The sequence below is a fragment of the Sceloporus occidentalis genome, unplaced genomic scaffold (genome assembly GCF_023333645.1).
Source record: "Sceloporus occidentalis isolate IW3139 unplaced genomic scaffold, rSceOcc1.0.p SCAF_450, whole genome shotgun sequence".
In the NCBI taxonomy this organism is placed as follows: domain Eukaryota; kingdom Metazoa; phylum Chordata; class Lepidosauria; order Squamata; family Phrynosomatidae; genus Sceloporus; species Sceloporus occidentalis.
In genome coordinates this window covers 36,609-58,665 of record NW_028317430.1, presented here as the reverse complement: position 1 = coordinate 58,665, position 22,057 = coordinate 36,609, and the positions used below count along the sequence as shown (strand labels likewise).

Below are 22,057 nucleotides of genomic sequence, written 5' to 3'. Positions count from 1 at the left end.
GATACTTAGAGGTTTTCCACATTTTTGTACAACACGCCTGATGAAGGGACCTGAGAGGTCTTGAAAGTTTGCAGTCTATACTTACTCCACTTTGAAATAAAGGTATCATTCAAACTCCACTCGTCTCCCACAATAATTATGGATCCAGCCACAAAAAAGAAAAAAAGCTTATTATTACAGCGAATGCGTGTGATACTGTGCCATATACCCCCCTCGGGGCAAGAGACATGGCTTATTACATATATATATATATATATATATATATGTTATTTATAAACAGAGCTCTCCAAATACCCCCCTCAGGGCAAGAGAGACGGCTCATTATATATATATATATATATATATATATATATATATATATATTACATACATACATACAGAGCTCTCCAGATACCCCCCTCGGGGTGAGAGAGATGAATGAACAGGCTGCGTTACTCCTGCGTTCATACTTCATGCTTCTTCTTCTTGTATAGACGCAGAACATTCTGGAAATGCTTTGATTAAAAGGGTCGGCCGATTTTAATGCAGGATCCCGTGATGCTAGCAGCCCGTTTTCTTCTTCCGGCCCCCGTTGCGTTTCGTACGTACGGAATGAGCTCTGCGTCCGCGTTTACTTAAAACACACAGAAAGTGGGATCCGGCCGTTACCGTTTATTAACCCGCGCTATATCTGCAATACGTTTATAAATAATCCGTGTATTCAGTGGCTGACCGCGTGTTCATAGATTACATGTTCTAGGCGTGTTTGTGTTTGGTGACCTGTCGTGTGGAACGCGTGGGGTTTCCCTGCGGCCGTCACAGTACGCAGGTCCTTCGGATCAGGTCCGTAAAGCCCGGTTCTGTCAGTCTGAGGGCCCTTGGGGGTGATTTTCATTTCAGGATGGGGTGAATACTCCGCAGGTGAAGAACAGGTAGACACGAGAGGGCAATAAACAACAAGAAGGACCCAGAGACCCCCAGAGAGTCAACCAGGACACCCGAAAGAGCACTGAAAGAAACCTTGCCGAGCACTTCCAGCGATGACAGGAGACTGTAGTGAGCGGCCTGGGGGAGAAGAAAGGCAGGGGTTAGGTGGATATGCCTTCTGGGGCATGGGGGGGGGAATAGACCACCGCGGGCAAGGTTTTACCGGGAAACTCTGCATCACACGGAACGTACCAACGTCTGGACCCCCTGCCCAATATAAGAGACAGAACCGGCGCGTTCCGCTGTTATTCTGCACCTTCATAAAGCTCATTGAATCCCGCCGTACCCCAGACCCCCCCAGCAGGGACACCGTACCTGTATCCTCGGGTCTGCCCCCCGGGTGCAGTGCATCATGAGCGTGAACGTGACGGTGGTTATAAACCCGGCCAGGAGGTGCTGAACGACCAGACTGAGGAGAACACACGCTGAAAGAGAGAGACACCGACGTGGGCAAACAACGACAACTGCCGGTAACTCAGCCGGAGCTTTCAGCAACCCCGAGAGGGCAAGAAAACCAGGAGAGGGCAGAACATCGGAGCCGCGGCCACCAAACGGGACCATAAAGACAACGCGGGGGCTGGACCCAAAACACAAACATCCAGAGACAGCCGGCAAAGAAAACGGCGTGCGAGACGGACTCACCTTTCAGGAACCCAGCATCTCGACTCAGCGCTCTGAGAAGCAACGTCTGGAACCCCAGGCAGACGCTCCGTACGGACAAAAGCGTCCCCAGGACCGACCGTAAAGACCTGTGGGTCAGGAAGAAAGGGCGAGAGGGGCAGTTAAGCAAACCTACAGGCAGAGAGACGGAGGGTAACATTTAAGAGAAGCCAGGAACATTCTATGCGGAGCACCCACCTGCCTCCGGTCAGCAGCGTCCCACCAAGTACCGAACCGCCAACGGAGAACCCGACGGAAACAGCCCCGTTCCAGAACCCCAGCTCCGCCGGAGAAACCCCCTGATCCAGGAGTAGGAGGGGAGCCATGCTGAGCGAGCCCTGCTCACCTGCGCGACACAAGCACAGCCGTCAGTCGCCTCACCTCTGCCGGACATTGTCTGCCCGTTCCTGGAAGTGCCTGCGGAGAGCATCGTACCGGAAACAGACTGATAGCCGGTTAATCCCGCCCCGTCCGGTAACACCGAGCTTCTTACCCGTTCGCTATTCATATCCGTCCACGTGACCGCCGCGTCCCCGCGGTTCCGGGATCAGACCCAGGAAGGGGCTTTTTAGCTCCTGTCCCACTATGATCCTAGCTGTGTGCCAGTGCCTTTTCTACACGTATGTGTCTGTATGCGTGTGCCGAGCCTGTCATGGCTCTACCTCTCTCCCCAGGAAGAAAGCTGCTCTCGTTCCCGGCCTCTTTAATGAGCGATCCAAGTATTTATATTGATGGACATTCACTGATTTCGGTGATTCTAGACTCATCCTTTTACCCGAGCAAACATTTTAAATCCGCCATTTTGAGCCCAATATGCGACAAACACTTGCGGAGCGTGAGATGGCCAAAGAAGTGTTCCGGACAGCATCCGAGCGCACGTACTACTCACCGAGTTTATATGTTAAGACATACACCATGGTCCACGCGGTCCCCGGCACTCTCAGCACCTTCGCGGCCAGGTCTCGGAGGCCCAACCTGGTCTGCAGATCTCTGCGGCCCTCCCTTCGTCCCGATTCCCCGCTGCGGAGCGCTCTCGCCCCGCCGATGCACAGCACGGCCGCCAGGTACCCAAGCGCAAGCAGCTTGAAGATAAGCCTCCAGCCAAGGGTATCAAGCAGCGCCAGTGACCCCCCTCCTGCCAGCACAGACCCCAGTTTATAGGAAACCACCTGCAGAGAGTTGCCTAATCCCAGCTGGTCTTGTGTTAGAACGGCCACGGACACGGCGTCGAGGGCCACGTCCTGCAGGGAGGAGAAGACGTGCATAAGAAGAAGCAGCCACGCCAGAGGCACGACGGCAGCCCCGTCCGGCAGGAGCGAGCAGAGCACGCAGCAGAAACACAGAGCGCCCGTACTGAGCAGAAGCCACGTCCTACGACTCCACCATCCGTCCACCAAGGGAGACCACAACACCTTGAGCAGCCACGGCAAGTACAGAACCCGGGTGAGGCCGATCTGAGAGAGGGACAGTCCTCGGGACCTCAGGAGAACCGGCAGGAGACCGGACTGAAGGCCGTACGGGAAACCTTGCACCAGGTACAGGATACTCAGGGGAATGTATGTGCTCAACATAGCGAGCGAGCACTCACACGAACGCAGGGACCACCCTCTGCAGACAGCATACAAAGATGTCAACGAGAGATTCCAAGGCAGAGCATTAGAGGTGCCGAAAGCGACCCCTGGAGCACGAGAGCGTTATCAGAACCGGCTGACGATGATGACGAGACCCACCGAGACGGCAAACGTGGATCGAGGCGAGCGCTCTCAGCAACTCGGACCTGGAACACAGAAACACCGGCTGTGAAGGACGTGTTGGTGGCGGCACTCGTGTATGTTTTGGGGGAAAAGCAAATTTATCGCTAACCAACATGCCTGAAGAAGAGACCTACGTAGTCTGAAGAGCTTGCAATCCGTTATACGTCAGCCACTAAAGGGATCATCTTTATCAGATTGTCTCTTTCTATGGCTGACACGAAGTATAACGGCTGGGCCAAAACCTATAAGTCTCTAAAATCCATACATTCTGATAAATAAATCCCCCCGAGACAGCACCGACAATCCCCCCGAGACAGCACCGACAATCCCCCCGACAATCACCCCGAAACAGCACCGACTATCCCCCCCGAGACAGCACCGACTATCCCCCCCCCGAGACAGCACCGACAATCCCCCCCCCCCCGAGACAGCACCGACAATCCCCCCCCCCGAGACAGCACCGACAATCCCCCCCCCCCCCGAGACAGCACCGACAATCCCCCCCCAAGACAGCACCGACAGTTCACACAAAATCTTGCAAACGGCATACCTCCCAACTGTCCCAATTCAGGAGACTTCTCTGCACAGGCGGGTTTTATTGGTTATAATAAGCAGGGAGAGTGTGACAGAGCGGGGGCGGCGCGGGGGTAACATGCCGGGGGTGCAGGGGTAAGAGACGTGGGCGAGGGGCAGAGCGATGAGGGCGGTTGGGAGAGATATAGGGGGTGCAGGAGAAGTATATACAACACAGGGCTGTTAAGGGTCTGTAGGTCAGGAGTTTTATAGCAGGCATAATCTGCAGATCAGACGGGACAAATGCTTCGTATCCGCCAACAAATTCTACGCTTCCATTATCGGGGCTTTTAAGGCTGTAGACCCCTGCGATCCCCTCATACCCAGCAAAAGAAAAGAGGGGCAACAGGGGGGGGGGTAAGAGGAATTGGGAGCAGCGAGCGATAAACATTACTAGAATATACAAACACAGAGATAACGCAGTGCATACAGGTACAGAAAGGGTTAAATACCAGACCGCTCTCCCTCCCTTTACACCAGATCCAGTTTCTGCTCCATGTGTCTATGTGGAAGGAGCCATGTTTCACTGCAGATCATGTGACCCAGGCTGGTCATGTGATATCCCTTAGCCGCCATCTTACTACACCCGGCATCCACACTGCATTCAGAGCCTGCGGGAGCCAATTTATAGAGTTATTTACACAAAAACACCCGCTACATTTGCATGAAGCGTATTCTCATACAATCAGCTGCCCCGGGATCACTGCTCTGGTGCCTAGAACTCCCCTAACCCTATAATCTATTATTATTTATATATCGCCGTCATACTCCGCAGCGCTGTACAATGTGTTATTATTATTTATATATCGCCGTCATACTCCGCAGCGCTGTACAATGTGTGTTATTATTATTTATATATCGCTATCATATTCTGCAGCGCTGTACAATGTGTTATTATTATTTATATATCGCCGTCATACTCCGCAGCGCTGTACAATGTGTGTTATTATTATTTATATATCGCTGTCATACTCCGCAGCGCTGTACAATGTGTTATTATTATTTATATATCGCCATCATACTCCGCAGCGCTGTACAATGTGTTATTATTATTTATATATCGCCGTCATACGCCGCAGCGCTGTACAATGTGTTATTATTATTATTTATATATCGCCGTTATACTCCGCAGCGCTGTACAATGTGTTATTATTATTTATATATCGCCGTCATACTCCGCAGCGCTGTACAATGTGTGTTATTATTATTTATATATCGCCATCATACTCCGCAGCGCTGTACAATGTGTTATTATTATTTATATATCGCCGTCATACTCCGCAGCGCTGTACAATGTGTTATTATTATTTATATATCGCCGTCATACTCCGCAGCGCTGTACAATGTGTGTTATTATTATTTATATATTGCCATCATACTCCGCAGCGCTGTACAATGTGCGTTATTATTATTTATATATCGCCGTCATACTCCGCAGCGCTGTACAATGTGGGTTATTATTTATATATCGCCATCATACTCCGCACTGCTGTACAATGTGTGTTATTATTATTATTTATATATCGCCGTCATACTCAGCAGCGCTGTACAATGTGTGTTATTATTATTTATATATCGCCGTCATACTCAGCAGCGCTGTACAATGTGTGTTATTATTATTTATATATCGCCGTCATACTCCGCAGCGCTGTACAATGTGTTATTATTATTTATATATCGCCGTCATACTCCGCAGCGCTGTACAATGTGTGTTATTATTATTTATATATCGCTATCATATTCTGCAGCGCTGTACAATGTGTTATTATTATTTATATATCGCCGTCATACTCCGCAGCGCTGTACAATGTGTGTTATTATTATTTATATATCGCTGTCATACTCCGCAGCGCTGTACAATGTGTTATTATTATTTATATATCGCCATCATACTCCGCAGCGCTGTACAATGTGTTATTATTATTTATATATCGCCGTCATACGCCGCAGCGCTGTACAATGTGTTATTATTATTATTTATATATCGCCGTTATACTCCGCAGCGCTGTACAATGTGTTATTATTATTTATATATCGCCGTCATACTCCGCAGCGCTGTACAATGTGTGTTATTATTATTTATATATCGCCATCATACTCCGCAGCGCTGTACAATGTGTTATTATTATTTATATATCGCCGTCATACTCCGCAGCGCTGTACAATGTGTTATTATTATTTATATATCGCCGTCATACTCCGCAGCGCTGTACAATGTGTGTTATTATTATTTATATATCGCCATCATACTCCGCAGCGCTGTACAATGTGTGTTATTATTATTTATATATCGCCGTCATACTCCGCAGCGCTGTACAATGTGGGTTATTATTTATATATCGCCATCATACTCCGCACTGCTGTACAATGTGTGTTATTATTATTATTTATATATCGCCGTCATACTCAGCAGCGCTGTACAATGTGTGTTATTATTATTTATATATCGCCGTCATACTCCACAGCGCTGTACAATGTGTGTTATTATTATTATTTATATATTGCCGTCATACTCCGCAGCGCTGTACAATGTGTTATTATTATTTTTTTATATCGCCATCATACTCCACAGTGCTGTACAATGTGTGTTATTATTATTATTGATTTATATATCGCCATCATATCCCGCAGCGCTGTACAATGTGTGTTATTATTATTTATATATCGCCATCATACTCCGCAGCGCTGTATAATGTGTGTTATTATTATTTATATATCGCCGTCATACTCCGCAGCGCTGTACAATGTGTATTATTATTATTTATATATCGCCATCATATCCCGCAGCGCTGTACAATGTGTGTTATTATTTATATATCACCATCATATTCCGCAGCGCTGTACAATGTGTGTTATTATTATTTATATATCACCGTCATACTCCACAGCGCTGTACAATGTGTGTTATTATTATTATTTATATATCGCCGTCATACTCCGCAGCGCTGTACAATGTGTTATTATTTATATATCGCCGTCATACTCCGCAGCGCTGTACAATGTGTTATTGTTATTTATATATCACCATCATATTCCGCAGCGCTGTACAATGTGTGTTATTATTATTTATATATCACTGTCATACTCCACAGCGCTGTACAATGTGTTATTATTATTATATCGCCGTCATACTCCGCACCGCTGTACAATGTGTGTTATTATTATTATTTATATATCACCGTCATACTCCACAGCGCTGTACAATGTGTTATTATTATTATTTATATATCGCCGTCATATTCCGCAGCGCTGTACAATGTGTGTTATTATTATTTATATATCGCCGTCATACTCCTCAGCGCTGTACAATGTGTTATTATTATTTATATATCGCCATCATAATCCGCAGCGATGTACAATGTCTGTTATTATTATTGATTTATATATCGCCATCATATCCCGCAGCGCTGTACAATGTGTTATTATTATTTATATATCGCCGTCATACTCCGCAGCGCTGTACAATGTGTGTTATTATTATTTATATAGAGCCATCATATTCCGCAGTGTTGTACAATGTGTTATTATTATTGATTTATATATCGCCATCATACTCCGCAGCGCTGTACAATGTCTGTTGTTATTATTGATTTATATATCGCCATCATATCCCGCAGCGCTGTACAATGTGTGTTATTATTATTTATATATTGCCATCATACTCCGCAGCGCTGTACAATGTGTGTTATTATTATTTATATAGAGCCATCATATTCCGCAGTGTTGTACAATGTGTTATTATTATTGATTTATATATCGCCATCATACTCCGCAGCGCTGTACAATGTGTGTTATTATTATTATTTATATATCGCCGTCATACTCAGCAGCGCTGTACAATGTGTGTTATTATTATTTATATATCGCCGTCATACTCAGCAGCGCTGTACAATGTGTGTTATTATTATTTATATATCGCCGTCATACTCCGCAGCGCTGTACAATGTGTTATTATTATTTATATATCGCCGTCATACTCCGCAGCGCTGTACAATGTGTGTTATTATTATTTATATATCGCTATCATATTCTGCAGCGCTGTACAATGTGTTATTATTATTTATATATCGCCGTCATACTCCGCAGCGCTGTACAATGTGTGTTATTATTATTTATATATCGCTGTCATACTCCGCAGCGCTGTACAATGTGTTATTATTATTTATATATCGCCATCATACTCCGCAGCGCTGTACAATGTGTTATTATTATTTATATATCGCCGTCATACGCCGCAGCGCTGTACAATGTGTTATTATTATTATTTATATATCGCCGTTATACTCCGCAGCGCTGTACAATGTGTTATTATTATTTATATATCGCCGTCATACTCCGCAGCGCTGTACAATGTGTGTTATTATTATTTATATATCGCCATCATACTCCGCAGCGCTGTACAATGTGTTATTATTATTTATATATCGCCGTCATACTCCGCAGCGCTGTACAATGTGTTATTATTATTTATATATCGCCGTCATACTCCGCAGCGCTGTACAATGTGTGTTATTATTATTTATATATCGCCATCATACTCCGCAGCGCTGTACAATGTGTGTTATTATTATTTATATATCGCCGTCATACTCCGCAGCGCTGTACAATGTGGGTTATTATTTATATATCGCCATCATACTCCGCACTGCTGTACAATGTGTGTTATTATTATTATTTATATATCGCCGTCATACTCAGCAGCGCTGTACAATGTGTGTTATTATTATTTATATATCGCCGTCATACTCCACAGCGCTGTACAATGTGTGTTATTATTATTATTTATATATTGCCGTCATACTCCGCAGCGCTGTACAATGTGTTATTATTATTTTTTTATATCGCCATCATACTCCACAGTGCTGTACAATGTGTGTTATTATTATTATTGATTTATATATCGCCATCATATCCCGCAGCGCTGTACAATGTGTGTTATTATTATTTATATATCGCCATCATACTCCGCAGCGCTGTATAATGTGTGTTATTATTATTTATATATCGCCGTCATACTCCGCAGCGCTGTACAATGTGTATTATTATTATTTATATATCGCCATCATATCCCGCAGCGCTGTACAATGTGTGTTATTATTTATATATCACCATCATATTCCGCAGCGCTGTACAATGTGTGTTATTATTATTTATATATCACCGTCATACTCCACAGCGCTGTACAATGTGTGTTATTATTATTATTTATATATCGCCGTCATACTCCGCAGCGCTGTACAATGTGTTATTATTTATATATCGCCGTCATACTCCGCAGCGCTGTACAATGTGTTATTGTTATTTATATATCACCATCATATTCCGCAGCGCTGTACAATGTGTGTTATTATTATTTATATATCACTGTCATACTCCACAGCGCTGTACAATGTGTTATTATTATTATATCGCCGTCATACTCCGCACCGCTGTACAATGTGTGTTATTATTATTATTTATATATCACCGTCATACTCCACAGCGCTGTACAATGTGTTATTATTATTATTTATATATCGCCGTCATATTCCGCAGCGCTGTACAATGTGTGTTATTATTATTTATATATCGCCGTCATACTCCTCAGCGCTGTACAATGTGTTATTATTATTTATATATCGCCATCATAATCCGCAGCGATGTACAATGTCTGTTATTATTATTGATTTATATATCGCCATCATATCCCGCAGCGCTGTACAATGTGTTATTATTATTTATATATCGCCGTCATACTCCGCAGCGCTGTACAATGTGTGTTATTATTATTTATATAGAGCCATCATATTCCGCAGTGTTGTACAATGTGTTATTATTATTGATTTATATATCGCCATCATACTCCGCAGCGCTGTACAATGTCTGTTGTTATTATTGATTTATATATCGCCATCATATCCCGCAGCGCTGTACAATGTGTTATTATTATTTATATATCGCCGTCATACTCCGCAGCGCTGTACAATGTGTGTTATTATTATTTATATAGAGCCATCATATTCCGCAGTGTTGTACAATGTGTTATTATTATTGATTTATATATCGCCATCATACTCCGCAGCGCTGTACAATGTGTGTTATTATTATTTATATAGCGCCATCATATTCCGCAGTGTTGTACAATGTGTTATTATTATTGATTTATATATCGCCATCATACTTCGCAGTGCTGTACAATGTGTGTTATTATTATTTATATATCGCCATCATATCCCGCAGCGCTGTACAATGTGTTATTATTATTTATATATCGCCGTCATACTCCGCAGCGCTGTACAATGTGTGTTATTATTATTTATATATCGCTATCATATTCTGCAGCGCTGTACAATGTGTTATTATTATTTATATATCGCCGTCATACTCCGCAGCGCTGTACAATGTGTGTTATTATTATTTATATATCGCTGTCATACTCCGCAGCGCTGTACAATGTGTTATTATTATTTATATATCGCCATCATACTCCGCAGCGCTGTACAATGTGTTATTATTATTTATATATCGCCGTCATACGCCGCAGCGCTGTACAATGTGTTATTATTATTATTTATATATCGCCGTTATACTCCGCAGCGCTGTACAATGTGTTATTATTATTTATATATCGCCGTCATACTCCGCAGCGCTGTACAATGTGTGTTATTATTATTTATATATCGCCATCATACTCCGCAGCGCTGTACAATGTGTTATTATTATTTATATATCGCCGTCATACTCCGCAGCGCTGTACAATGTGTTATTATTATTTATATATCGCCGTCATACTCCGCAGCGCTGTACAATGTGTGTTATTATTATTTATATATTGCCATCATACTCCGCAGCGCTGTACAATGTGTGTTATTATTATTTATATATCGCCGTCATACTCCGCAGCGCTGTACAATGTGGGTTATTATTTATATATCGCCATCATACTCCGCACTGCTGTACAATGTGTGTTATTATTATTATTTATATATCGCCGTCATACTCAGCAGCGCTGTACAATGTGTGTTATTATTATTTATATATCGCCGTCATACTCCACAGCGCTGTACAATGTGTGTTATTATTATTATTTATATATTGCCGTCATACTCCGCAGCGCTGTACAATGTGTTATTATTATTTTTTTATATCGCCATCATACTCCACAGTGCTGTACAATGTGTGTTATTATTATTATTGATTTATATATCGCCATCATATCCCGCAGCGCTGTACAATGTGTGTTATTATTATTTATATATCGCCATCATACTCCGCAGCGCTGTACAATGTGTGTTATTATTATTTATATATCGCCGTCATACTCCGCAGCGCTGTACAATGTGTATTATTATTATTTATATATCGCCATCATATCCCGCAGCGCTGTACAATGTGTGTTATTATTTATATATCACCATCATATTCCGCAGCGCTGTACAATGTGTGTTATTATTATTTATATATCACCGTCATACTCCACAGCGCTGTACAATGTGTGTTATTATTATTATTTATATATCGCCGTCATACTCCGCAGCGCTGTACAATGTGTTATTATTTATATATCGCCGTCATACTCCGCAGCGCTGTACAATGTGTTATTGTTATTTATATATCACCATCATATTCCGCAGCGCTGTACAATGTGTGTTATTATTATTTATATATCACTGTCATACTCCACAGCGCTGTACAATGTGTTATTATTATTATATCGCCGTCATACTCCGCAGCGCTGTACAATGTGTGTTATTATTATTATTTATATATCACCGTCATACTCCACAGCGCTGTACAATGTGTTATTATTATTATTTATATATCGCCGTCATATTCCGCAGCGCTGTACAATGTGTGTTATTATTATTTATATATCGCCGTCATACTCCGCAGCGCTGTACAATGTGTGTTATTATTATTATTTATATATTGCTCTCATACTCCGCAGCGCTGTACAATGTGTGTTATTATTATTTATATATCGCCGTCATACTCCTCAGCGCTGTACAATGTGTTATTATTATTTATATATCGCCATCATAATCCGCAGCGATGTACAATGTCTGTTATTATTATTGATTTATATATCGCCATCATATCCCGCAGCGCTGTACAATGTGTTATTATTATTTATATATCGCCGTCATACTCTGCAGCGCTGTACAATGTGTGTTATTATTATTTATATAGAGCCATCATATTCCGCAGTGTTGTACAATGTGTTATTATTATTGATTTATATATCGCCATCATACTCCGCAGCGCTGTACAATGTCTGTTGTTATTATTGATTTATATATCGCCATCATATCCCGCAGCGCTGTACAATGTGTTATTATTATTTATATATCGCCGTCATACTCCGCAGCGCTGTACAATGCGTGTTATTATTATTTATATAGAGCCATCATATTCCGCAGTGTTGTACAATGTGTTATTATTATTGATTTATATATCGCCATCATACTCCGCAGCGCTGTACAATGTGTGTTATTATTATTTATATAGCGCCATCATATTCCGCAGTGTTGTACAATGTGTTATTATTATTGATTTATATATCGCCATCATACTTCGCAGTGCTGTACAATGTGTGTTATTATTATTTATATATCGCCATCATATCCCGCAGCGCTGTACAATGTGTGTTATTATTATTATTATTTATATATCGCCGTCATACTCCGCAGCGCTGTACAATGTGTGTTATTATTATGATTGATTTCTATAGTGCCATCATATTCCGAAGCGCTGTACAGTGTGTGTTATTGTGACACCCCCCAGACGTGTATCCGGCATCCCTCCCCAGCGGCTGGGAAGATTCCAGAGAGTAGGTGCTGTAGGCACTTCTCTGCAGCGGCAGTTGTATTTCTCTGGAGAGTCAGAGGTTGGGCGGGGGAGTACTGCTCTTGGAGGGGCAGATTATTTGGGGCACCAGTTTCGGGAGGGCATTGATGGACTAAGTGAACTAACTGACTACGGAGTCAACCCGTTTGGGGTTTCCTCCTGGGTCAGTCCTATTTGGAAGGGGGAGAAATGTGACAGAACCCTCCATCACTGGGGCCCCTGGAGAGGCCTAAGAGCCAGTCTCCCCAGCTCCCCCCTTCTATCTACAACGCTGGTTCTGCCTGGCACTGAAAGGGTTAATTGTTGGTGTCCCGGCACGCGGAAGCAACGATTTGTGGGAGTACCCAGTCGGGGTACAGGTTGGTCCCAACACAAAGGGAAGATGCTTATAAATCACTGAAAGGTGAATGTGTCGTGCATAGAAAGCGCTATATGGAAAGGTTTAATAACTGTCTCTATCTCACACCCGCTCTCCAATCCCCAGCTCTCAGCATGTTACGAAGCTCTCCTCCCCTGCCTAGCATGGAGTGATAGAGATGCAGGACTCCAGAAATGGCGAGCGGCACGGGGCAGAGGAGCCGAGACACGGAAGCAAAGCCGAAGCCCCCAAACCCCCATCCCCGAGCGTTATTAGTCTCCCCGACTCCCATTATCTCGCTGACATTACAGCCGTATCCAAGTGCGGCAAGGCGAGCGAGTGCCACGCCGGCCATATTTCCGTATGAGCTTCTAGGCGATCAGCCTTAGTATACGTCAAGCTTCCATATTCTCTGCAAAAATGAAGTCTTCCCGGAGCTGGGAGAGGGCCGGTGGCTTCACCATATTTTATAATTTCGTCATTTTGATTGTGAGTAAGATGATCAAAATCATCATCTAAAGAAAGCTCCTCCTGTCCTGAAAAATAACACCCAATGTATACCTTGTGTGGGTTCAGAAGATCTGCACCAAGATGAAGAGAAGGGGAGGTGGCCAAAGTAAGGGGGCGGGACTTGCCACGCATAGGCGTGGCACTAGACCCCTGTAGGCTTGAAAGCGACAGGAAGTGGCCAGAACCTGGGCAGGAAGTAAACAAGGCCCAGCGCAGCTTCCCCACCTAGGAGCTATACTCACTATAAGCATTTACCTCAGAAACATGCAGAACATCAAGGAGGCCACGGAAAATGGACGCGGCTGCACCAAGATGGAGTTGGGGCTGAGGTAAGGTGGAGGGGGTTATATATTAAGGAAAGGGGCAACTGCAGGGGAAGAGATCGCTCTCAAAGCTGATGGAGAGCCGAGGACTCTGGCATAATAGAGCCCATTTGAAACGGTGCACAGGACTCGCTGGCATCTTAATCCAGTTTGGGACCCAAACTAAAGCACCTTCTTTATGTGACTAAAGGGTGAGCCTAATGCCCAAACATCCCACGGATTCCAATAATTCACACCCGCCAACATTTCAGGGATTAATGGGGACACCTGTGCTGAGGGATGTGGAGAGATGCGGGGAGGGCCGGTCCCACCTTACCGAATAACCCACCTTGCAAAGCCATGTGGGAGATGCAATGGAGGTTTGTGCTGCCCAGAATAATGTGATAGATTAGTACTTGAGAGCAGGGTCATTAATCATATCTGTGAAGAACCTATGTCTGATCTTCACTGTTATTATTATTATTATATTTATTTGTACCGTTTGAATGTGGCTGCAGCTCCAGCCTTCAAAGAGACGATCCTATAATCTGGCTGGGGCTCTTAATCAGCCAACACAGCCCTGTCTGCCCCGACGGCACCCGCACTACAGGGGGGATAACACAGGTGGGGGAACCCATTGTATCCCTTAATCCCCTCACCTGATACATCCCCTGTATACCGATGGGATTTGTGAGGGGATGTGGCTGATGGGATTTGTGAGGGGATGTGGCTGATAGGATTGGGGGTTGGGTTCGGTGCACAGTGAATGTAGATTGTATATAAGTTCTGTGTGTTTGTAATAAAGAGAGTTCTGTTTTTAACCTCAAAGCATGAAGTCCTGTCTCATGATTGAGGGAAGTGCTGGTCTGTGACTGCTTTCTTCGGACAGCCACAGCGTGTCTGCTTACTGGGAGAGGGAAGGAGCTGACGGGCGGATGTGTCCAGTCTGGGGCACAGGACGATCCGTCACATTGGTGGCAAGCGGTGGGATCTACTCCTTCCAGACCAGAGCGGACCAAAGCAACTAGCCGCAGAACAAAGTTATACCCTGGCGAGGAAGAGCCAAACGGATCCACAGATGGAGTGGACTGAACAGTCACCGGGATGCGGGGTGACTTGGAGGGGAGATGAGACCCTCGAATCGGAGACTCCAGTATGGGAGTTTGAGAGACGGACCCGAGCCCGGCTCGTGGGATGGAGAGCGGCCCTAGAAAAGTGGAGCGCCCACCAAGGTACACATCTGCCCACCCTAGAACAACGAATCAGGGACCAGGTGAATGGGAGGCTCTACTTGTTCGGGGGACCTGCGTCTCCAGGTGAGGTTGCAGAGCTAGAGAAGCTGATCCGACAGGAGATTGGGCTCGAAGAGGAGTACCGAGCCATATACTGGGAAGCCCGAGGCCCACAGCGAAAATCCAGAAAGCCCCATTCTCCGGAAGGGATGGATGTTGGCGGGCCTGGCCTGTTGTGGGAGGCATTCGAGGAAAGGGATGTCTTTGGCAATGGCAACATGGACCGATGGTGGGACATTAGTGACAAGCGCCGGAGAGCCCTGCCGCCCACTGCAACAAGTGAACTCAGCCAAGACCTTGAGAGACTAGTAGACAGAGAATGGTGCCTTGAGGCAGAATACTTGGCGCTGTTCGAGGGGCGCTATGCCCTGCAGTGTGAGCCGACAGATGTCACAGAGCGAGCTCCGGAGGCCGCTCACTGTAATTGGCAAGCCTCCGGACTTGAAGGTTCAGCCACTCTGCCCCTGGTATTGCAGCCAGAGCCCAAAGAGGTGAAAGTGGGCAATCACTTTTGGGAGGAAGTCTTCCGGGCGATTATGGACCGCATGCAGTCGCCGGAATTTGAGGCAGCAGTCTATGGGTTTCCACTAGAGGCGGCAGAAGCGCCAACAACAGGGCAGAGGGACGCTGTTCTCTGCCCAGCACCATGCGCCCCTCCTGCTCCGGCTGAAGCGCCGGCAGCGGGGCAGAGTGCCACTGGCCTCTGCCCCCCCCACAGTGAAAGGTCCCTGCCTGCTAGCAGGGACCCACCAGAGCAGTGCGACGCGATCCTCTGCCCAGCACCGCAAAATGCCAGACCGGCAGAAGAGCCGGCCACGGGGCAGAGTGCTGCTGGCCTCTGCTCATCCCCCAGCACAGTGTACCCGCCGGCTAACGAGGACCAACCAGAAGTGCTGGCACCCGGAGAGAGAGTCGCTGACCTCTGTCCTGCACCAGCAATCCTCGCTCTGGCTGAAACGCCAGCAACAGGGCAGAGTGCTGCTGGCCTCTGCCCGCCCCACAGCGAAGGGTCCCAACCTGCTAGCATGGAACCACCAGCGGAAGAGCTGGCCACAAGGCAGGGTGACGCTGTTCTCTGCCCAGCAACGTTCCCTGCACCAGCAGAAGCACTGGCAACCGGGCAGAGCGTCACTGACCTCTGTCCTGCACCAGCAATCCTCGCTCTGGCTGAAACGCCGGCAACAGGGCAGAGTGCTGCTGGCCTCTGCCCGCCCCACAGCGAAGGGTCCCCACCTGCTAGCAGGGAACCACCAGCGGAAGCGCTGGCTACAAGGCAGAGTGACGCTGTTCTCTGCCCAGCACCGTTCCCTGCACCAGCAGAAGCACTGGCAACCGGGCAGAGAGTCGCTGACCTCTGCCCTGCACTGCTTACACCCCCATTATCTGGCGCTCCCCAGCACGAGCATCCGGGAGGGGGCGCAGGCGGCGACCCTCCCCAGCGGCTGTCACCAATTATGGGAGGAAGGGAAACCGGCACTCCTCCCCAGCGGCATGGTCCAGTGGGCAAAACGAGCCCCAGCTCGGAGAGCCAGGTAGGGGTAAGTGAAACTGCTGCTGCTTTGGAGTGGGCTCTTGTTGTTTGGGTGGGGGAATGTGGAGCTGACTCGGGACAAGCCCGTAGTCAGGGTAACCATGGGAGGGTTCCATCAGGTTGGGAGGGAGCCGAGTCTGGGCTGAGTGCCCAGAGGGGAAAGGAAGCCCTGGAGAAAGGTCTCCCATGCCTGCAGAGGAGACTAAAGAGGGCTGCCCACTGGAGAGGCTTCTGGGCTGGCCTCTTACCCTTTGACTACGGGCCAGGCCTAGGAGCCCGGGTGACTGACATGGGGCTGCCAGGGTGCCCCAGAAGCCGCACGCCCGCTCTCCCTACCCCGCAGGAGACAGTAGAGGCCCGGTCATCCCCAAGCCGATCCGTTAGGGATCTGGCTGTGTCTGCCGGACGTTTGCACAAGAGGGGAGTAATGTGAAGAACCTATGTCTGATCTTCACTGTTATTATTATTATTATATTTATTTGTACCGTTTGAATGTGCCTTCAAAGAGACGATCCTATAATCTGGCTGGGGCTCTTAATCAGCCAACACAGCCCTGTCTGCCCAGACGGCACCCGCACTACAGGGGGGATAACACAGGTGGGGGAACCCATTGTATCCCTTAATCCCCTCACCTGATACATCCCCTGTATACCGATGGGATTTGTGAGGGGATGTGGCTGATGGGATTTGTGAGGGGATGTGGCTGATAGGATTGGGGGTTGGGTTCGGTGCACAGTGAATGTAGATTGTATATAAATTCTGTGTGTTTGTAATAAAGAGAGTTCTGTTTTTAACCTCAAAGCATGAAGTCCTGTCTCATGATTGAGGGAAGTGCTGGTCTGTGACTGCTTTCTTCGGACAGCCACAGCGTGTCCGCTTACTGGGAGAGGGAAGGAGCTGACGGGCGGATGTGTCCAGTCTGGGGCACAGGACGATCCGTCACAATATCCCACACTGATGTCATTTTAAAAGCCTACAATTTACTAGTCACTAATAATTAAATAAAATATTATTATTACTGGAAAAGGTGCGATTGTTGTGTACAGTATCACCCGGATTGTGTTAATTGGGAGGTACAGAAAGTAGATTTGTGACATTTAGTTTTATTTGGGACATTCTTGTCTCCATATTTCAGAGTGTATGAAACGCGTCACGGTGTATGATGTCACAAGGGCAGAAACTGTATTGTGAGGTCACAATGACCTATTTAGAAAATTCCATCCAATGTGTTTTCGCTCTTGGGATGTAGCATTTATTTAAAGCAATAGTTATAGGAAAACTGTGTGCGTGCCAGTGCCGTAATGTTTGGTCTTATACTGTTAATTGTCCATGGACCGTTAAAGTAGATAAAAGCCCTTGGGGCCGTTTGGTGGATACCCATGATCCTATACGGGATCTACCCCGTAGTAACCGGACGGCTTTTAGTGATCCGCACAGATTGTCTCTTTTTATGGTGAGTGCAGACCGGTAAGTCTCACCGGAATATTCGAAAGGTTATTAAGAGAGCGTAATCACGAGTGTGCATTTAATATCGTTTATTATTAATATTCAATCGCATTTCCAGTCAGTGCAGCCAAGAGGCAAAAAATAATCGATGGGAGAAGGAGAAACCTGGACCAGGGGTGTCGCAGTAGACGTGGTCTGCGTTCACCCTTCTACATGATACGGCGCACACGTATGATCACTGTGCGTAGAGGGGGCTGGATGCAGTTAATGGCGGATCCTCCGGCCGGGCGGAAGGAGTGAGTGGAGTCCTGCGGGGCCGTGTTCTGGGTTCGCCTCCCATTAATTGGTTTATTAATGAGGCGGCACTGAAGGCCACATCTCGGCGTCTGCCTATGGCACGGAGTGTGAACACATCGCAGGGGTAGGTGGGTGAGGGGCCGAGAGGGTTCAACATGGATAAATGAAATGTTACGCATTTTGGATGCAGCATGGTGCAAACTCCCTGTGTGAGAAGGCTTTGGGATTCTTGCAGACGCGTTCAATGTCAGTCAGTGGCTGTAAAGGACGTTGTGATAATCTAATTATCCCGGACAACATCCTCAAACTAGACAATATGGGGCTAATAAAAATGGGGGATGCAATAGCCACACGTATCCACCACCAAAGCTCATTAAAAGGAGAGTCCACGGAACACAATGGAAAGGGCTCATTACAAGAAGAGCAGTAAAGATATGGAATCCACCGGCTGTCCCGTGCGACAGCGGGATGGAACCCCTCTATGTGCTAACAAGGAACAGGACTCCTACATTTTGCCCCCATTTCTTTCGGGAATGCATAATGCAAGCATGTTGTCATGTGACACATGGAGAGGGTACGAGTGACAGATCTGCCCCTTCTCTTTCACAGATGCCCTGGAGTAGCCCAGGGAGTGGAAAGATCTGTCAGGGCACATAATGATCACACATCCTGGGGCTTATTCGCTAAATCGGGAGTTTTAACAAACTATACATTATACGGGGGCCAGGTCAACCCTCCCTGCTGGAGAAGCTTCCAGGGTCAGCCCTCCCTGCAGGGGTCCCGGAGAGCAGTTATCTCACCTGCAAACCCCCAGCTTAGTGAATAGATCCTCCCAGTAACCTTAGCTGCCGCATTTCTGGGATCTCCCAGATCTCTATAGCTGCAGGTTACCGAGCGCCGTGTTACCGGCCATATTGATTGATGATGATTCTATAATATGATATTGATTACATGACAGTGTATTGATTATAATGACACAGCAGTGAAGCATGAAAGAGCCCACAGTGATTGGTGCAGATTATAGATTGATTATTATATATTGTGATTGAGTGTATTGATTACTTGGACAGACTGTATTGATTGGTATTGATTACTTGGACAGACTGTATTGATTGATATTACATTTTCAATATGATCGGGTTTATGAATATTGGAAGCGCTTTAATGAAAGGCTACCTCTGGCTCGAAGCAGGTTTTCCCCACAAATCACTCTGTACTTTAGATCCTATCCAGAGCTCACAATATTGTTTATTAAAAATAAAACATGTTACTCCCTAGAAAATGTGTGTATATATAGATATTTACATATAGATAGATATCGCTATATATACGCACCCCCATTTATTTTGTAATAAATATAAAATGTATCTTTAAAAAAATCACGTTAACTAAAGAGCTTGCTCTCCATTAGTGGTACGTTGGGAGGGTCACAGTACCGCGGCCTCCCGACGTGTGTTTAGGATTAGGGTCTGCGGATCAGGACCCCCCGCGCAGGTTCTGCATTATGCAAGCATGCGCCAATCTGTGACGGGTCTCCCAAAACGCACCGGGCTTCAAATTTCCTCTCTAATTAATTGATGAGCTAAACAGTCCATATTGTAGAGTCCTGAGGAAGGATGGGCAGGTCGCACCAACCACGCTGACCAAGGTTGGATAGTCCACGGCGCTGATCCGGCTCACGCCGTCTTTTATCGCATGCTTTGGGTCTGAGGAAGGGCTGATGGTCACGATGGACCCCTCTAAAGAAGAGCGGATTGCACGTAAACCAGAGGTTTAGGGAGCGGATAGGGAATCGCATCCGGAGTTCATTGAGTATTTTCCTGCCATTCTGGCTGAAGGTAGTTTCAGAAAATCACAGGTTGATTAAGTTAAGATTTGTTCTTGAGATCACAGCGTAATGTTCTCCTCGAAGATGGAGAGGAGCAGGAGGATGGTCCAGCCGATCAGAAGCCCCAAATTGTGGAGGATGAAGAGCAGCCACGGCCTCCGGTCTTTCACGTTCATCATGCAGGGCAACTGTGATGAAGATGCGAGAGGTTTGTGAGAAGCCAAGAACCAGGAACAACGGCCATTAAATACAACGTTATGGAAAACGGATACGAGGAGGAGGAAGAGACCGCGCCGGGGACGGCCAAGAGAAGCAAGATGGGCAGAGACAAAATTACAAAAAAAACATATATATAAACATATATATAACGTTGTCAGATATTTTATGATAGAAAACATGTATTTTATATATTCTGTATTTTACATGAGCACAAAATGGAGTCAGAGCCATTTTATTTTACTTAATCATATAATGATTATTTCTTTCTATCTTTGTTCCCTCTATAATTGAGAACAAAGAAGTATTCATGTATATAGATGTTTCAGTATATATGATCCAATTAACGTTATCTTCCATGAGAAAGTTAAGGAGTAGACACTACATATCCTTAGGAATGTAAATTGGAATGGGGGATACGTCGTAAGACCACCAAAACCTAATTTACTACCTAGGAGGCAACGTCTGGAGATATGGGTGACTACAAAGACCTGATTTACTATCTAGGAGGTAACGTCTAAAGATAAGGTGACCAAGGATAAATTCCTAACACATATGTAATGGTCTTAAGTTATTTCTTAGACCAGAGCGTCTCTCACAGGTAAATTAAGAAATTACAACGATGTAAATACGAGTAGAAGTCCTAATTATAATGGGTAAAACCCACCATTATGATTGGAGAATTCCAATCAAGAGGTGGAGGCTATGATAATAAGCCCTGTCTTTAAAAGCGTAGGTTTTTAATAATTAAGGGTCGGACCTTAAAAAAGAAACGGACCTGAAACATACAGACCCTGACGGACTCATTTAAATTTACCCCAGAGAATTGGAATCTCAAGATCCTGGCACCATAATCTTACTCTTAGAATTACTTTGAGTCCCAACCTATATAACTTTTAGAAAGTATATTTCTTTCCACTTAATTTTTTGCCACTGAACCTGGATTAACTTCTAAAAGGACCAGTAGGACAACAGCAACAAGTGGTGGTAAATATAATTGTTTTATTATGCTGAATAGAGATAAATTTTGTCTTCTTCGTATAGAATTCCCTGTTTCTGGGAAATAGTATATTGCATTATTGTATATGACGGCTTGTGAGACTGCAGCTTATAACCCGTGATAATGACAATAATGAAAAGGTATTTTTACCTGTAGATGAAGTTTGACATTATTTGCATCTATTAGGAATTTCACTAAATACTCTTAGACATTATTAAATTATTTTAATCTGTCATATTAGTTGAACTAATATAATAGAGTTAGTGATCTTTTTATTACCGCCCTGATTATCATTTTTGGTTGCTGAGTGGGATGGAAATTAATTGTGTGTGTTAGACTCATAAAGTAGTAATTCATATTGATAATATCGATAATATATTGTAATTGGAACTGATTCAATTTGACATGTTTTAAGAATTTTGTGTTTTATATCATGCACTGTGTGACTCATACATAGATTTTATAAATTGTGTTTACAATAAATAATATTTTTGATTG

At 45.2% G+C, this 22,057-nt stretch overlaps 1 protein-coding gene across 1 annotated transcript; it reads right to left on the bottom strand.

Moving 5' to 3' along the window:
- Positions 1–870: 870 nt before the first annotated feature.
- On the bottom strand, positions 871–3,197 carry LOC149271907 (solute carrier family 33 member 2-like). Its single transcript, XM_089507007.1, has 5 exons — positions 2,516–3,197; positions 1,825–1,972; positions 1,609–1,715; positions 1,282–1,391; positions 871–1,044 (listed from the first exon to the last, which is right to left on the bottom strand). The coding sequence occupies exons 1-5, from the start codon at positions 3,195–3,197 to the stop codon at positions 871–873; spliced, it is 1,221 nt and encodes a 406-aa protein (XP_089363133.1).
- Positions 3,198–22,057: the final 18,860 nt, after the last annotated feature.